The following is a 16,474-nucleotide window of genomic DNA, read 5'->3' on the forward strand; positions in this document are numbered from 1 at the left end:
GTCCAAATTACTGTCAGAATGTTTCCAGACATAGGACGTGCCCTTATGAGCTGCTAGTGCCAGAGGTGCTGGTGCTCATGGATGAAGGACCCGCAGGGGGTGTCTCTTTAGAATGGGAGGAAAGACTCAACTAGCTTCAGTGGGGCAGAAGAAGCTCTGCCCAGAGCAGTGGATGGAGTTTGTCTACTTCCTTCTTCACCTGAGGAGCTGCCTAGCCCAGATCCTCAGGCTTGGAGCCAAGTGTGCTCATTGGAGATGTTTCCAGGGCTGGCGTCAGGGGCTGGGGGAGCTTTCACCCACACCTCAGCCTGTTGCTGCTCATGGCACAGCCAGCTCCAGCCCTGCATCTCCCCGCTCAGCCTCCAACTGGCCACTCTGTGCTCACAGCCCTTGTTCACGAGGGCTGCTTTGCTCGCTGCTTGCCACCAACCTGCTGGAACCCCTTAAGCGCTGTGGGGGTTCCCCACAGGCCTTGGGCCACCCCGCCTGCTTCCCCTTCGCAGTGGAGCCACACGGCCGCATCCTGCCCGCCCCGCGGAGCACCCACAGCCCCACTGTCGCACAAGACAGAGACGGCTGCTCCCAGGATGACATTCACGGTCCGTGCTGCAGCCTGAGACGCCGGCAAGGCTGCCAGGAGCTCCTGGTTTGGGCTGCCTGTGCTAGCAGGGCTGCTGCCGGCGCGCAGGCAGAAGTGCACCGTGCAGGTGATGGGCGTAACGCGATCAGAGAGGGGGGGGGAATCAGAACAGATTAGAGAGATCAGAGCAAGGCGATCCCCAGCGCTGGCAGCGCGAAGGGAAGGGGCCTGGGTGGACGTGGGGGGCGGCTGGCAGGGCAGCGCCTGCTGCAGGCCCCCGTGGCGCTTTGCTGGGCTCGCCGTGGAGTGGGGTCCCCCTCCGGCACTACCCAGCTCACAAAAACCAGGATGGTGAGCTGGTGAGGGGGGGCAGACAGGGCTTTTCCTCTCGGGCGGGCAGGCAGCACCAGGGAGGATTTTTATGTGAGCTGTGACAGCGCCTTTTCCCTGTGCTGCCCCTCGTGCTGGCCCCTCAGCCCCACACGCGCTCACATAGGTTTTCCACACTTGCTTGCTGGTTGGCATTCCTCCCCAGGTCATCTTCTTCCTAGAACAGCTCCAAGAGTGGGATTTTTCAGTGTTTTTAGAGAGGGCCGTTGGAGCAGTGGCACAACTGCGGCGGGCTGTGGGGCTCCTCAGGCCACAAGCTCTGGGGTCCAGCCTGTGGCTGGGCTGCATAAAACCCCCCACTCTCTCCCTCCCACGCTCCGCCTGCTCGCCCCCCGCTGCCCGGCTGTGAAGGAGGGGTCGGCGTCCCGAAGCCCCGCTCCTCTCGGTGTCAGCGGGGCCGCGAAATGGCGGCGGGGGTCAAAATGGCGGGGGGGAAGGGGAGGGAGGGGAAGGGGGCGGGGGGGCCGCGGGCTCTTCCCGCCCCGCCGCCAGGGGGCGCCGGCGCCGCGCCACCGCCTCACGTGCCTCCCCGCCCCGCGTCACGTGGCCGCGGCGCCGCCCCCGCGCCGGTGCCCGGCGGAGCGGAGCGGAGCGGGGCGGCGGGAGCGCGGCCGGCGGGTCTATGGGGAAGGCGGCCGCGCTCTGCGGTGGCGGCAACAGCACCCGCGGGCTGGTCTCTCTCCTCAGCGCCGTCCCCTGCTTGGCCTGCCAGGAGCTGCCGGCCATGAGCGCGGAGCCGGGGGGCCGGGGCGGCGGCGGGGGACCGGCGGGGGGGCCGCCCGCCGCCCCGGGCTCCGACACCTACAAGGGCTGGCTCTTCAAGTGGACCAACTACCTGAAGGGCTACCAGCGCCGCTGGTTCGTGCTCAGCAACGGGCTGCTCAGCTACTACAGGTACCGGAGGCGAGGGGGGAGCGGGGCCGGTCCCGGTGGCCGCTCGGCCCGGCCCGGGCCTGCCGCGGCGGGGCGGGTGCGGGGCGCGGTGTCCTTCGGCTGCCCCGGCCGGGTGCCCGGTGCCGGCCCCCCCCCCCCCCCCCCCAGGCCCGGGCAGGTGCCTCCGCTGGCGGGGGACGAGCCGCGGCCGCCCGGCGGGGAGCGCCCCGTGGGGTCCGCGCTTTTGCGGAACGGAAACGCCTTCGTTTTACACGGTTAGGGTTTTTTGATTTTGCTTTAAAGCAGAGCTCGGGTGTTGATCTCCCAGTGCCGCGGCGCGGTGCCGCGGGGCCGGGACGTTGGTCTGCCATCCCTCCGCCTCCCGCTGCAGTACCTGCAGCTGCTACAGCTACCCTTAGAGCCAGAATCATAAGCTTTCTAACAAAAAACCCCCAACCCTTCTTGCCTAAAATCGATTTGCTTTTGTAACCTGCTTCTGCTGCCTTTTTTTTTTTTTTTTTTTTTTTCCCCCTTCTGCTGGACAGGAGACCAGGGGCTGAAAATATTTCCAGTAGCTGCGTGTGGCAACGCGAGCTCTGCGGCACCCGTGTCTGAGGGGAGAGGATGGCCTGGGGTATTGTGCTTGGGGAGGCAGCCGAGGCACAAGGCTGTGTTATTGCAGGAAGGAGGGAAGTTACAGCACTTAGCGGTGACTCAAAAGTCTTGCCTGCTTTTCTTTGCTGTCCAATGTGATGGTTTTTATACAGATGGGCTGTCGGTTCAGTGAGGACTGGACATAAGGACTGCGAGGTTTGATCCAAAGTGATCTTGTCTTGGTAGGCTCTCTGGTGTTTCTTGTATCAGTTGAGTGGTAAAATAAAAACATAGGGGTGTTGTAGGATTTTGATGTGTTTATCCTTTAGGAAGGACCATGTTTATTCTTATCACTTGGAAGACGTGCTCTGTCAGCTTTAGTATTGTGGAGTGTATGTTGACTGTATTTCAGAACGTGGAAATTATCTCCAACATTAAAGATGGCTAGAATTTATAAATTAATACCTCTTTAAAGTACTAACCCTGTGAATGAGGACTTCTCTGTAAAGGCTATGCAAAAGCTGCTTTTCTTCCTGATACAAAGTTTGTCTCCTGATTCCCTCTCTGCTACAGCTGATGACACATAGCCTGGAGTAGGTCCCTGAGCTTTAGCTAAATTTGCTAAAATTATTTAGCAAATAATTTTTTATTAATATAAACTCCTCCAGCTCTAGAGAGAGATCTGAAACCTGTGTCCTATTGTTGGATTGTGTCAAGTAACAGGTCAGAAGCTCAATGGTGTGTTTATCTGCTTGGAGTTGTTTAACCACACCAAAACTCAAGCCAAACAAAACCACTGTAACAACACTCACCCCTGTCCTCCCCGTCTTGAGAATGTAGTTACCTTTCAGTAATTCAGCTAATTTACTTGTAATTCTTTCTGGTATGCTTATGTTCTTTAACTCTAGTCCAGATCTGGACCAGCAGAGCTATGCAGCTTGAAAAGGTTGTTGAAGTTTAATGCTTCACTTGTAACCATGTCAGAATATTTTTTCTGTATTGGTGCCAAGTCTGTCATGAGCAAACCAGTGGTTTTCTCCAACAATTATTTTAGATTGGAACAACTGGGTTTATTTTGAGACAATTTGTTCTCTTTTAAGCTGAAACAACAAACAGAAACACCCAAGGAAATCGTTCTGAGCAGCATATGAAGGAGTTGAAACTGCATTACTTTGTGGAGCTTTCATCCAGTGCAGACCTCCAGCAGTTGCTTGGGAGAAGTGATGCTGATGGTTTTTGTGCCGTCTTTTCATCGTTTGGCTCAAGGAGAACTGAATTAATTTGGCTGTGAGTCAGGAGTACAAAAATATAGAACAGAACACGTGGTAAAGTTTTTCTTAAGCAGAAAAAAGCCTCCATGATATTCTTCAAAACTGACACTTTTAAATAGTGGTCATGCCAACCCATTGAGTGTCAGCTCAGATTGTCTCATGGGAGCACTCTCCGATGAGCAGTGTGGGGTAAACTGGTATTTTTATTTTAATATGACTTGTAGCTAACTGACAAGAGCAAGGAAACTCAGGCTATCAGGCTGTGTTTTCATTGACCTCTTCCTTGTGAGCAGACTGCTGCTTGTTTGACTTTTATGCAGAGAATTTAAGAAATAACTTCTATAAAGGTCTCTTGCTATTCTGTGAGCCACGTGTCTGTCTTTCTGCTGGGTCTCTGTGCTCGTCCCAGCTCTGAAAGCGCATGCCAGGATTTTGGTTTTCTGCCCTTGCTGCTAAAGACTTTGCAGGTTAAATCATGCCCTTGCAGGTGAATTGTTGTGTTCTCTTTGTCTCCATGGCTTTTGACACCTTTGTGGCTTGAGTATGGAAGGCGGTTGCCCTGATACACCCCACCACTGGATGATTTTGCTGTTGACTATTCAGGGCTAGCTTGATAGAAACTTCATTTTACTTGTGCGTTAAAATTGTCTTAATTAGAAAAACTGCACTGTGGTGCCCAAGTGGCCTCCTTGTGTGTATTGATTTAGTTCCAGATTGAAGCTTTTCATTTCATTTGAATTTCCTGCTGCTCGCTGTTTAGCTTGCTTTAAAAAATAGCCTGTCACGTTGCCTGGTGGTGATTCCTGGTAGGTTTTTTGTTTGTAGAGTTGAGCTCTTAAAATCTTGGGTGGGCTCTTGGGAGCTCCTGTTGTAACGGTGCGTGGGTGTGCACAGTGCCATCCGGCAAGAGCTGCTCTGTGGGGTTTTCTTGGGCAGCCAGGTGCAATGCCTGTTTTCCGCCTGGTTGGTTTCGCAGTGACAGTTTGCTGAATTAAAGCTTCTAATTAGAATATTCTTTCCAAATGGAGTGTTTAAAGCCTCCTGTATCTTTGCTAAATCTATGAAGACATCAAGTCTTGCTGCCAGTGAAGCTTTCCTGCAGGTTGTGTGCTTTTGCTTCGTATTTTCTACTCTGAACCTGTGGAAAATGCCAACAGCTGAGTAACTCTTAAAGATTTCCTCTGCAGTACCCTTCTCTGGAGTGAGGCATCGTGTGAATTTAGGAATTTCCAGGAGTCCCCCAGCAAGATAGTTGGACCATTTTAATTGCTCTTGATTGTCCCTCTTAGGTTGTTTTTTGAGTTTTCTGGCTGACTTGGAAATCTAAAGCATAAAGATGATGCTTGTGTTGGAAGGCAGTTTAAGCATGGCACGACTGGTCTACTTGACTTGCTAATGATCAAAACTCTCTTTCTAAACTGCTCTGGCAGGCTGCCACTTATAGATTTATCATTATCTATAATTAGCATGTCTGTACAGGAGAATCTAATCACCTTGAACAGATAAGTGTTTTCAAGGAGATTAGAGAGGATCTTTAGGTGAGTATTAATTCATCAAGGATTGGCACTGGCTCTTGTGATTGATGCTCCAGATGAATGTTGTCTTCTCCAAGCAGCTTTCTCATGTCCCGAAGAGCTCGAGTTTCATGTTGTCTCCTCTGTGGGTTTGGTCCATTGCCTGTTGTTCGTGGGTTAGGTGTCTGAGGAGCCTTTCAGCAGTACTTTCTGTGGTCACAGGACGTAGCAGTTAAAGCAATGCCAAATGAAGAAGAAAAAAAAGCATTTCATGCTGTGTGTGATTGCGTCATTGCTGCGAAGTGAAAGGCTTCTCACCAGAAAGCAGCCTTAGCTCCCCTTGCTGGGTCTGCTCTTAGAGGGATGATGGGTGCCTGGGGCAGTTTAGCTGCCTTGGCTGCATTATTCTGCTGTCTGTGGTGGAAGGCTTGGGCAGCTCATTTCCCTGGAAAAGCTGTGTTTCCCAGAGCAGTGGTTCTTCACTAGCTTTGTTTATCCAGCAGTTAACTCTTAGTTAGCATTGTAAAGTCTTGAATACAACCCAGTGGGCTTTTTTTCCTGTTTCTTGTACCGAAACTTCATCTGGAAGCTGAGGCGCGGGGTTCAGGGAGCAGTTTGAAAACTGCTTTTGTTACTAGAGACATGAAGGAATTGAGGACTTCCAGAAGATGCTTCTAGGAGCTGCTGATCCAGTGCCTGCTCAGTGTGGGGCCACCCACTGAGGTTGTTCAGGACTTTGAGCTGCTGAGGTTTGAATGTCTCCGAGGTATGAGATTACGCAGCCTCTCTGGGCCCCTCTTCCAGTGCTGGACCACGCTCTGGGGGGAAAAAATGTTTCCTTATATTTATCTTGTACATAATAAAATGAGGAGATACATACACTCTCCTAGAATGACTTTTATAACAGCTTGTCCCTCCACAGACATAGAAGTAGCTGGATGTCCTTGACTGTTTGTCATCCTTGGAGTGTTGGAGCTGCAGGTTTCGAGGACAGCCCTGTAGCTGCACGGTGACTTTGAACTACTTATTTTTAAACAGCGTTTTAATAATTCGTGTTCCCAGTCATCTTGTTTTCACATGATACTTGCTTTATCCGGATGGTGCTTTGCTGTTGGTCATTGTTCATCGTTTGCCCATTTTTGCGGAAGCTCTTTTTCTGTGCTTTGTGAGTGGGGCACGGTGCTCGCACGGCATGTCAGAGCAGCACTCAAGTGCTGCCGTGGTGAGATGAGCGATGCTCTTTGCTGGGCTGCTTGTTGGAGGCTTGATTGCTCTGCTTCCAGTTTAGTGCTGTGGTGGGGGAGTCGGGCTTACTTGGCTCCAAACAGCAACTGCTGCTGATGCTGCAGGAGAGCACGAGACACAGGTCTTAGTCCTTAAGAGTGTTTTCATCATGGCCTGATTATTAGTGCTGTAGGAGGATTTTTATGTCTGTTCCTTAGGTTGTAGTATTCTGCCAGGATCTGTTTTCTGGTTGCAATCTGCCAACAAGAGCTATGAACTACCTTCATGCTTTATTTGTACCCGTATAATCTTAAATCAAGTATGCTGGCCCAAATGCTTCATTTAATGAAATTGTAGCAGAAGTAACTGGCTTGTCTTGTGGCAGAACTAAAATTCTGAGAGGGACAGCGCATTCTGGTTTTGTGCAGAATGACTACAGCCAGTATTGCTGTCTCAAGGTCAATTGCATGATGAACTTTCAAGTAGCGTTGCTGGCTGTGATTTAAACTCCTGGAGCTGTTTGCAGGTATGAAGCATATTTATGGGTTCAGTATACTCATGGGAGAGTAAGATGCCTGTCACCCATTTCTGGTCTCAATTGTTCCAGCTTTGGTTGCTGGAGAACCCATAGGTATAGTTTCACTTGTGCTGTAGCCTTCCTTCCTCAGTTGTCCTCTGCAGGGGCAGGGGAAGGTTGCTGCTCCAGTCCTGTGTTTCTCCCACACATTGCTGGTAGCTGCTACTCAGCTCTGCCTTTTGCAGCTGAGAGTTTGTGTGGGTTGGCTGCTGCTTTGTGACAACAGTGGCTTTGCTCACCTCTGAAAAATTGTCAGCCTTTGGGTTGTTTTCCTTTAGTGGGTGCTGCTGGGCTCACTTGAGGAGTGCTATGGCTGTCTCCTCTGGTCCAGGTGTGTGGAGGTGACTGGCATCACCTGCCTTTAGGCTGCAGCTCCAAATGTCTGTCTCCAGGGTAATATGTGTTCAGATCTGACTTCGCTCGCTTCGATTACAGATTTAAATTTGTGCTTGCATGGTCTGTCATCCTCTGCACCCACAGTGAATCACTGGTGAAGGAGCTAATCTTTCTTGTCAGAAGTAACGTGAGAAACCTGCTGTGTTTTTCCTTGCAGTATCCCTTTTAACCTACCTGATTTCCTCCCGAAGAGGAGTTTTCAATCAGTGCAACATGCAGTATTTAGAGCACTGTAACTCGCTTCTGAATGACTTGGAGTTTCATTATCTGTAGGATGATTTATATGTTGCGGCAGGTCAGGCTGTTGAGCTGCTTTTCTGTATTGTTTTGTGCTTATGTATAAATTGCATTGTATCTAGGTAACTTACTCAAGTAATTTTGGGTAATTTAAGCGCTCAGCGATACCTGAGCCCTTTGCTTCTTTGCTTCAGATCTAGTGCTGATGGCCAACAACTCGGGTCGTCACCCTGAAATGTGAGTTGTCACAACCTGCTATCTGGAGGGCAGACAACTTGCTGTGCTGTAGCATCCTGGAGATTTTTCCCCTAAATAGGACAGTGCTTCAAAGCCTGAGCTAACTGGAGGTGTTAAATTTCTCTTCAGGTCCTCATTATCCTGTTCAATTATTTTAATTATTCCTGTGGTACCTTGTCAGGGATCCTTCTACACTTTATATCAGTCTTTGTTTGGTTTCGATCAAAAGCTTTTTAAATAATTTATTACTTAATATTTCTCTGTCTGATGACTGCAGGCTGAGCAGATGGAGTTAAAGCTGGAGGATAACAAAGCTGGATGTGCTTGTAGCTGTTGGGTCAGTGATTGCTGACTCACACAGGCATGTGTGCGAGGACGCCAGTGCTGGACCTTCAGGCTACATATGAATCAACCTCAGAATTAAAAACGCAGATTGAAGGCGTGGTACTACAGGCCAGTGACATGATTTGATAGTCAGTAGCAGCACTGGGATAAAAGCAGAACAAATCTTGGTCCTGTTCCAGGTGCTTACACGGTTCATGTCACCTTTGCAAGCACGAGCTTCTGGGAGTACTGTTTTGAAACGTGCCTTGTTGCTCTCAGTCATCCCAGCCTCCCGCTGCCACCAGGTGATGTTGCTCCTAACTGTCTGACATCGCTGCACTGCTGGGTTTGTTGCTGTTTGCAAGTTATGTTGTGCAGTTCCCAGTGCTTACATGGTCAGAGATGACATTTTTGCAGTGTAAGCAGTATTGACTGCCTTGCATGCCGGTGTTTGCCTTGCATCCAGCAGTTCTTCCTTTCACAGTGATTTGGGCCAAACTGTATTTCTATCAACTTTCCTGTTTTTTTTTTTTGTTTTTTTTTTTTTTAATCTTTTATCTCAAGGATATTTCTGCTTTTAAACCATGACTAGATAGATGTATATCCCTACAGTGACTCAGGGGGAGGTGCTTCTTTCCCTAAAAATAGTCTTAATTCTCCAAATCTTTCTAGATGAAGAGCAGTGTCTAGGCACGTGTAGCAATTTAAAGCAGCCTCTGCAATGCATGTGAATATAAATATGGTGAAGTGGGAGTCTGTGCCTTTCTCTTTTCCTCCTTTAACACAAAGCAGTGATTCTTAATTTGTTATTAATAGCTAGAGCAGGTTTCTGCTAAGCACTTCGTAAGGAACAGAGCAGATCTTCTTACTTTAGGCTTGTTGACTGGTATGGATACCTAAACACTGCAGCTGTGTGGTCTTAAAGAACAGCAAACTGCTGCTTTTCATGGCATAGCCGTTAAGGTGGTGTAACAGGCACTTGCAGTAGTGACACTGGGTGGGCAACAAAGCTCCTTTGGGAAGACATTTGCCCTCCTGTTGCTGGGACATGCGTTCAGGTTACTTTCTTATTCAGGGATGCTCCCTGTGGCGTTTGGTGATGTTGGGCTGTAAGTGCAGCTGCATTTTCAGAAGTGTGGCGTTGGGTGCTTCCCAGCTGACTTGGTGCTTGGTGCCTGTCAGTCCTCTGAACACAGAATTAAGTATTTGTCACAGCAGGAAATATCCATGGCAACTAATCCGCCAGTTCTGTGAATCTTCACGATTTTTGAGGTTTCTCTTTTTCTGTGAAATGCACAGGGGTGGTTCCACAAACTTTTTTTTCAGGTCTTCTGCAACTGTCAGGAGTGATGGCTCTTCTTGGAAATGTGTGAAAAATACACCGGTCCCGGTTCAGAAGACGGTGTGAGTTTGGGTGTATTTGGCTGCAGAATGGACATGGGTGACTGAGATGCGCTCATGCCAGTAGGATGAAGACATGCCCCTTATCTCCAGGTGGACTGTGCATGAGTGGGGATTACATGATTAAATAAGCACCCTTTTTGTTTTAAAAACGTGGTGATGCTGTGTAGCAGGTGAGGGGTGCCACCTGTGCCTGTAGCTTGTTAAGAGTTAATGAAGTTAAGTTTCAGCCTTTGGTTTGAAATCCTGTTTGGAGGCATTCTGATGGGAGCGCTCGCTTGGGTGGTGCTGCGTGTCAGGGCCATGTACTTCAGAAGTGCCATCCTTTATTTTTAAAAGGCTGAGACCTTCCAGCTATGCTGTTTCCAAGTGTGTGTGTTGCTGTGACTGATGCTGGATGCTGTTTGTCTGCCATTTATTATTCCCACGTTACCACCGAGTTGTTCCCCAGCAGAGCTTGTGGAGCAAAAAGCACTACAGGTTTATAGAGCGTGGTCAGGTGAAACTACAATGTGGCTTTATTTTATCCAAGCAGTTTTTTCCATTCCTTATCAGCTGGGTTTCTTGTGGTTTGTGTTGGTGAGAGATTCCTGCAGGCTCCCCATCTTTGAATATCTCCTGGGATGTTATTTTTATGAGCAAGAGGGAAGAGAGTACTCAAAACAAAAGTTGTATTGCGATGGTACAAAAGGTGATATCATCTTAATAGCGTATAATTTGTATTAAGCATCGCACGGCATGCTATCAGCTCACACTGCTGAATTTTATGGTACTTTCATTGTCTTGAGGCAACACATAGGACCCCCTTTTGAAGCTGGTGTAGTGTTGAGGCTCACAGTAGCCGTATCATGTCAAGAACTGATTAGGAGTACTGTGTGGCTTGATATTTGTTAGTGTGTAGTGTTTGAACATATAATTTGATATAATTTTTTTTGGTAGAAGTGATAAGATTACACTGCATTAGTCCTAGTATTTGCTTTATAATGTCTTTATTAATGGGTGAGTGCACTCGCAGCCAGTCTGTGGATGATACCAAATGGAGCAGAGAAGTTGCTGCATCAGAAGGCAGGTCTGGATTTCGGAGGGACCATGGCAGGCTGGAGAAACAGGATGACGGGAACCTCGTGACGTTCAATAGAGGCGAACACAAGCCCTGCCCTGGGGTTGCTGTCTGGAAGGCAGCTTTGCAGAAGAGCCCCTGGAGGGGGGTGCAGGTGGACAGCGGGGTGACCAGCAGCCATCAGAGGTGAGCTGTCTCTTTGGCTGCGTTAGCAGAAGTGCAGCCAGCGTGTCGAGGGAAGGGACCGTCCCCTCTGCTCAGCACTGGGGAGGCCCATCTGGGCTGTGGGTCTGGTTTGGAGCTCCCCAGGACAAGTCTGGAGTGGTGGAGGGGTGTGGGTGTGCTCAGCCTGGAGTGGAGGAGGAGAAGGGGAGACCTGATTGCTGCCCACAGCTACGCGATGGGAGGGTGCAGAGGGGACAGAGCCTGGCTCTGCTCACGGTAGGTTGGGGCAGTGAGCTGGTATGTGAGCATGGGAAATCCTGTGTGGACACGAGGAACTGTGTTTTAATTCAGAGCGGGGGCTGAGTACTGGGGTACTCTGGAGAGGTGCAGAGGAAACTCTTGACTGTGTTCAAGCTGTGGCTAGACGGTGTCCTGAGCAAGCTGATCTGGATGCTTCTGCTCAGAGCAGAAGGTTGGACCTGCGACCTCCTGAGGTACCTTCTGGACTCGGTTAATGTACCATTCTGTCATTACGTGGTTTTTGATGCTTAAAACTTGGTAAGTTTGCCTTCATCTCTCTGGGTACTGATGGAAGATGAAGAAAAGCCATATCATGACTGTGTTTTGCCCTGGCAGTGCTGGGGGATCACTGGCAATTCCTGTGTCTGGATGCTTCAGGCTGTTTCATAGGCTCCCCAACTTCCATGGCACCCTGCACTCTTTCTGCTACGGGGATTCACAGTGGGAGACACTTACTCTCTTTTTTTCTCCCTGATTCATGTTCCATTGCCAGTATTGGGGACAGACAGCTGTAGCTGGGTGCTGGCTTTGGGGTGGGCAGGCAGGCTGCCTCGGCAGAGCACCTGATGGCAAGAGCTGCATGGGGAGGTCTCTGAATGTGAGGTGGGGAGAGCTGAGCAGGGCTTGCAGAGCGCTGGGTGTGTGCAGAAACCGGTGGTTGACTGCATCCTTCTGGTCCTTGTGTTGTACCTCCCCTGCTCGCCCTGTGGGAAGAGATGGGCTGCAGGGTATGTCCCCTGTGATCTGGGGCCTTCCTGTGCCTTGTGCTTGGAAATGAGCAGGATCCACTTGTAAATCTGAAAAGCTGCTTTGATGAGGCATCGGGCCACCGCTGCTTTCAGCACAGCATGAACAGTGCAATCTCACTGGGCGTTCTGTGCCAGTTCTAGGGTTGATTTTTTAGTAGTACTGACAGTTTGCCTGTGTAAAAGGTAGTGTTACTCTTCCAGCTCTCAATTCCTGCACTGCCTGTGGCTGTGCTACTACTTTAAAAAAAATCGGTAACGTTTTATTCTCTAAAGTTCGAAGTTGGCCCCTAAATTGAGGGAAGGACTTCTGCCTGACACTGGGACAGCCTGAGCATTGGCAAGCCAATACAAATGCATGTCTGAAATTTATGATGTCATTAAACTGTGCTTTACTGGTATATCATGGTTTTATTAGTTAAAAGCTTATGAAAATACAGTGTTTTGCTGGGATGCTCAGGGAGGCAAAGACCTGGTTGGGTTTCTGATCCCATTAGGAGTGGGGTTAGTTTAGGAGCTGAAATAGAGAAATTTTAGTGTTTTTTTACCTGTTTGCTTTTGACTGTGTAGTCTGTGGGACGTCCCAGCTGGCGTGCTGCCTTTGAACTGTTTTCTGAGGAGCCAGCATTTTTATGTAGGTAAACTTGAAGTATGCACTGGGTGAAGGCATCTACCTCTTAATTTCTGTCCCTTTATTTTACACTGTAAGGAAAGCAGTAAAGACTTCTACTTTGAAGTAGAAAACCCATGGATGCAAGCTTCTTGGAAATTCAGTTTTAAATTTTGAAGTTAACTTGCAGAAGTCTAGCAAGTTGTCCTTTGTGGCCCTTCAATAAGCCATTTTTTTCCTCCTTACAGCCTGTAGGCATCAAGCCCTGATTTGTCACTTCTGAGTACCTTTAGACAATGCAGCACTGTATCTCAGCACAGATAAGGTCTGTAATTACTGGGTTGGATTAAATTCTACTTTGCATCTGCAGCCTTAAGCTGCCTTTATAAGGCAGTAATGAAATATCTCTGTGGCTGCCCATATCCAATATTCTCCATTTTGGGGATGTTACAGGTTAATATATTACCTGTCATCCCCTGCTTTACAGACAGCATAAAGCACGTGTTGTGGGAATAAGACTGATTTAATCTCAATTTTTACACTTGATTTCTAAGCGCACAATACCTGTAACAGGCTTAATGATTGTGAGAGTCAAATTCTCTTGTCAGTGTAGGTAGGGCACTGAGATCTTTAGGGGAAAATCCCTAAAGGCAGTGACGTGTTTGTAGTGAGGTGCTGGGAGCATGGCAGTGGAGCTTTCTTCTGTAACGTGACCGCTGTGCTGCGCCCTGTGTTTCACAGGGCGAGGCTGCGTGGTTGTAATGGGAGGAAGAGTCACATAATCTTTAATGTAGTGGGGTTTTAATGGTGTTGTGAATTTGGTCCGAGGTGTTTCCATCATGAAGATTTAAAATTTCTGTAGTTTTAGGAAGGAAGAATTTGTAAAGTAACTAGCTTAAGTGCCAATTGTAAGCTGGCTTCTAATCATAGCAGGCGTTACCCTGAAGCAGGGCATTGTCACAGGTATGGAGGGAATTATACTTTTGTGTCTCATGCAACACACCATTCTTTAAATATTTTTGCTGTTTTTCATTTGCCTCATAAAGGAAGTAAGTTAAATTTAGCAAGCCCTTTGTCCCATGTGTCACGTAAGTAAACTCTACTGTTGGCGTTAGGCATATTTTTAATTTACAAATCGTGGTTTATTTATGCAACTGCTGGGTTACGTGTGCTATTGATTTTATATACAACTAACCAAGTGTTAATAATCCCTGGGGCGTGGGTGTTAGTGAGCCACATACTGCCAGCAGGAATGCACATATTCCCTGCCCAGACAAGGCTGTGGGATAAAGCTTTGTTCATCAGACTTTTGTGCTGCCCACACCTGGGATGGATACCTTGCATTGCGGTTGGCAGCAGGGTATATGTGGCTTCAGGTCCCACATCGTCTTGCTGGGGTTGGAGCCTAAGATGTGCAGAAAGAAGTCTTGATGGAGAGCACGTTGTCGGGTGAACTCGTGCCTCCCTCCTGCTGCCACATCAGCAGAGGTTCCCCGGTGGGAATTGGTTTAAGAAAAGCCACAGTGCATCAAGTCTTGCATCAAAAAAAAATCTCCCTTGGCTTTCCAAGGAGTATGTAGAGGACACGCAAGAGTTGCATGTGAATTGTTGATATTTAGCTTGCAGTGTGTGTCTGGGACCGCTGCCTTTTTTCCCCTCTATACTGAGTATATCTTTGTCAGACAGAACAGTACGAAATGCAAGACCTGAGCCTGGTGTGTGGGACCTACCAGTTGAGATGTGACAGGCTTTGGGTTGGTGGGCTTTGCTCGGTGTTGCAAAGCTGGCTTTCACTCTAAATGTTTTTACTGTAGTTGCTAATGTGTGAAGTGCACGATTTATCTCTTTAATATAACTCTTTCATCTCTTTAATATAACCTCAAGAGTAGTGTTTCTGCTGTGGCACATCTCTGTAAAAACAGTATACTGCTGCGTGCTTGTGTTGCAGCCTGAACAGCTTAGTTTAGTCTTAAGCAAGCATGAGTATGATGTGATCTAGCTTACTTAGGAAAAGAGCATTTTACTGCTTTTTTTAGTGGTGTATACTCCTCAATATGTTGATATGGGATCATGGGAAGATTTCCTGCAGTAGTCTGTCTTCTATTCCGTGTTACAGCATTTCTTCTTACCTCTGGTAAAATAGTAAAAAAAATAATTGAATGTTTAAACCTGCTTTTCTTCCTGCACCTCCTTATAAGAATAAAGAAATAAAAATGGGCAAAGAAGGTAAGAAAAATGAGTTTTCACGCACAAAAGCACTTTGGTGTATCCTGGGGAGAAAGGAGGAGCATGAGCACAGCTTTATTTTTCACCTGCAGGAAGTTATGCTCTGAAAACCAGGGGCTCCTTTGGAAACCTTCCAGCCACTGACCCTGCTGGGCCCAGACCCCCCGGGCTCAGTGTCCTTCCCGGCGGCTGCTAGAAACACGTGGGACGTGAGTTGCTGTCCTGCTGGCACCTTCTTGGATTTGCTGAAGTGGGGGGAGCCATGCGTCTAGACGGAGACTTTTAGACCAAGTTTGGCCTTTCTTGATAGGACTTGCCTTAATGCTTTTGTATAAACGCTTGGTCTTCAATGTATTAGACTTTAAAGCAATGCAACAGAATTCGTCTCTCTTCTGTTGGCTGGAGGAAACGTACAGCTGTGGAAAAGCTTCAGGGAACTGGTTTCCTTCTGATGCTGAGCTGTACTTGTCCATATTTCTTTTCAAAGGTGTAATTATCTGTATCTCATACCATACTGGGGGAGTGTGTATCAATAGATTGATTGCTGTTAAGCCACATGGCAAATATTTTTCTGCTTTTCCTGTTTTCACTTCTGATTTTCTCTACCAGCGAAGTAACTGGTTGTTGCCCCTGTGTGTGTTAGCTCTTTGCTTGGTTGGTCCAGTTTAAATTGTCCTAATGAGCAAACGGAAATCTCTTTATTCTGACTCAAGCAGTCTAATTTTGAAATTGTTGGAGGGGTAGAGGAGGCAGGCATTTTAGAGAAAGTAAGCATTTGATGCATGTCCTATGGAAATGAATGTTGCTGAGACTGAGGTCTAAAAATTGTTCCCAGCCCCATACCTTTGACAGGAATTGCTGGACACAACCTCTCGGGCACTCAGGGATGGAGGTTTCTAATGCCCCTTGTGAAGTACCAGGCCCTGGACTTCCAGCAGAGCTTTGGGACCTGCTGGCAAAATCCTTCTGCTTCCCAAGAGCCTCAGCACATGGGTGGGCTGGGGTGGGTCTCCTGGCTGAGCAAAGCACCCGTTTGTGCAAAATGTGGTTTTACTCATTAATTGATTGTTTGCCTTCGTGGTACACGTACATCAGGCTTCTTTGGAAGTCCCTTGGCTTCCCAAAGTGGCTGCTGAAATGAAAGGTAGTGACTTTGAATAAATGTGCTGATGCTGCTTTTGTGGATGTGAACCTTGACTGCGTGGAGGAGAGGGATGGGATAGCAGCTGATTCTTCTCGAGAAGGTGTGACAGTGTTCTGTGAAGTGCTGTCTGGGAGACCAGTACTTAGTCTTGACTAAGCAGAGGAGCACGAAGCTGGTGAGAGCAGAGGGCAGATCTCGGACTGTGCCGAAGCAGCTCGAATGTTAAAAAGCTCCAAGCATCTTCCTGCACCACAGAGGTTTTCTTGCAACACAGTACACTAAAATAACACTGAAAGTCTGGCTTGGGCAGTTGGGAAATTCACTTAAAGCTGTAACTCATCCTTGTCTATGCGTGAGAGCAGTTCCTTGTGAAGGTCACTGGCTTTGCCTCTTGACCATATGTTTAACTCTTTTGTTCCTGGCAACCCACAGTCAATATCCGTAGTGTTTCTGCAGAAAACATACAGCCCTGAACGCTGATCCCGGTGTAGAGTATTGATATGACTTGGATCTCCAAGATAAATTGCTGAAAGCACCTATATGTGTTTTGTACAGTTGTATATTGCTGTGTGCAGGCTAGAGGGAATGTGGTGTCCCTGGTGCCA

The 16,474-nt window shown here is 48.2% G+C and overlaps 1 protein-coding gene across 4 annotated transcripts in view; it reads left to right on the forward strand.

Annotated features, from left to right (window-relative positions):
- Nucleotides 1-1,543: 1,543 nt before the first annotated feature.
- The window catches only part of OSBP2 (oxysterol binding protein 2), a 133,328-nt gene continuing 118,397 nt past the window's right edge, over nucleotides 1,544-16,474 (forward strand). For all 4 annotated transcript variants that reach the window (XM_042805786.1, XM_042805785.1, XM_042805787.1 and 1 more), the window contains exon 1: nucleotides 1,544-1,864. In XM_042805786.1, the coding sequence (XP_042661720.1) occupies nucleotides 1,593-1,864 (272 nt within the window). In that variant the 5' untranslated portion in view covers nucleotides 1,544-1,592. The remainder of the gene's footprint in view (nucleotides 1,865-16,474) is intronic.

The sequence above is a fragment of the Tyto alba genome, unplaced genomic scaffold, assembly GCF_018691265.1.
Source record: "Tyto alba isolate M040663 unplaced genomic scaffold, T.alba_DEE_v4.0 Super-Scaffold_44, whole genome shotgun sequence".
Taxonomy (NCBI): Eukaryota; Metazoa; Chordata; class Aves; order Strigiformes; family Tytonidae; genus Tyto; species Tyto alba.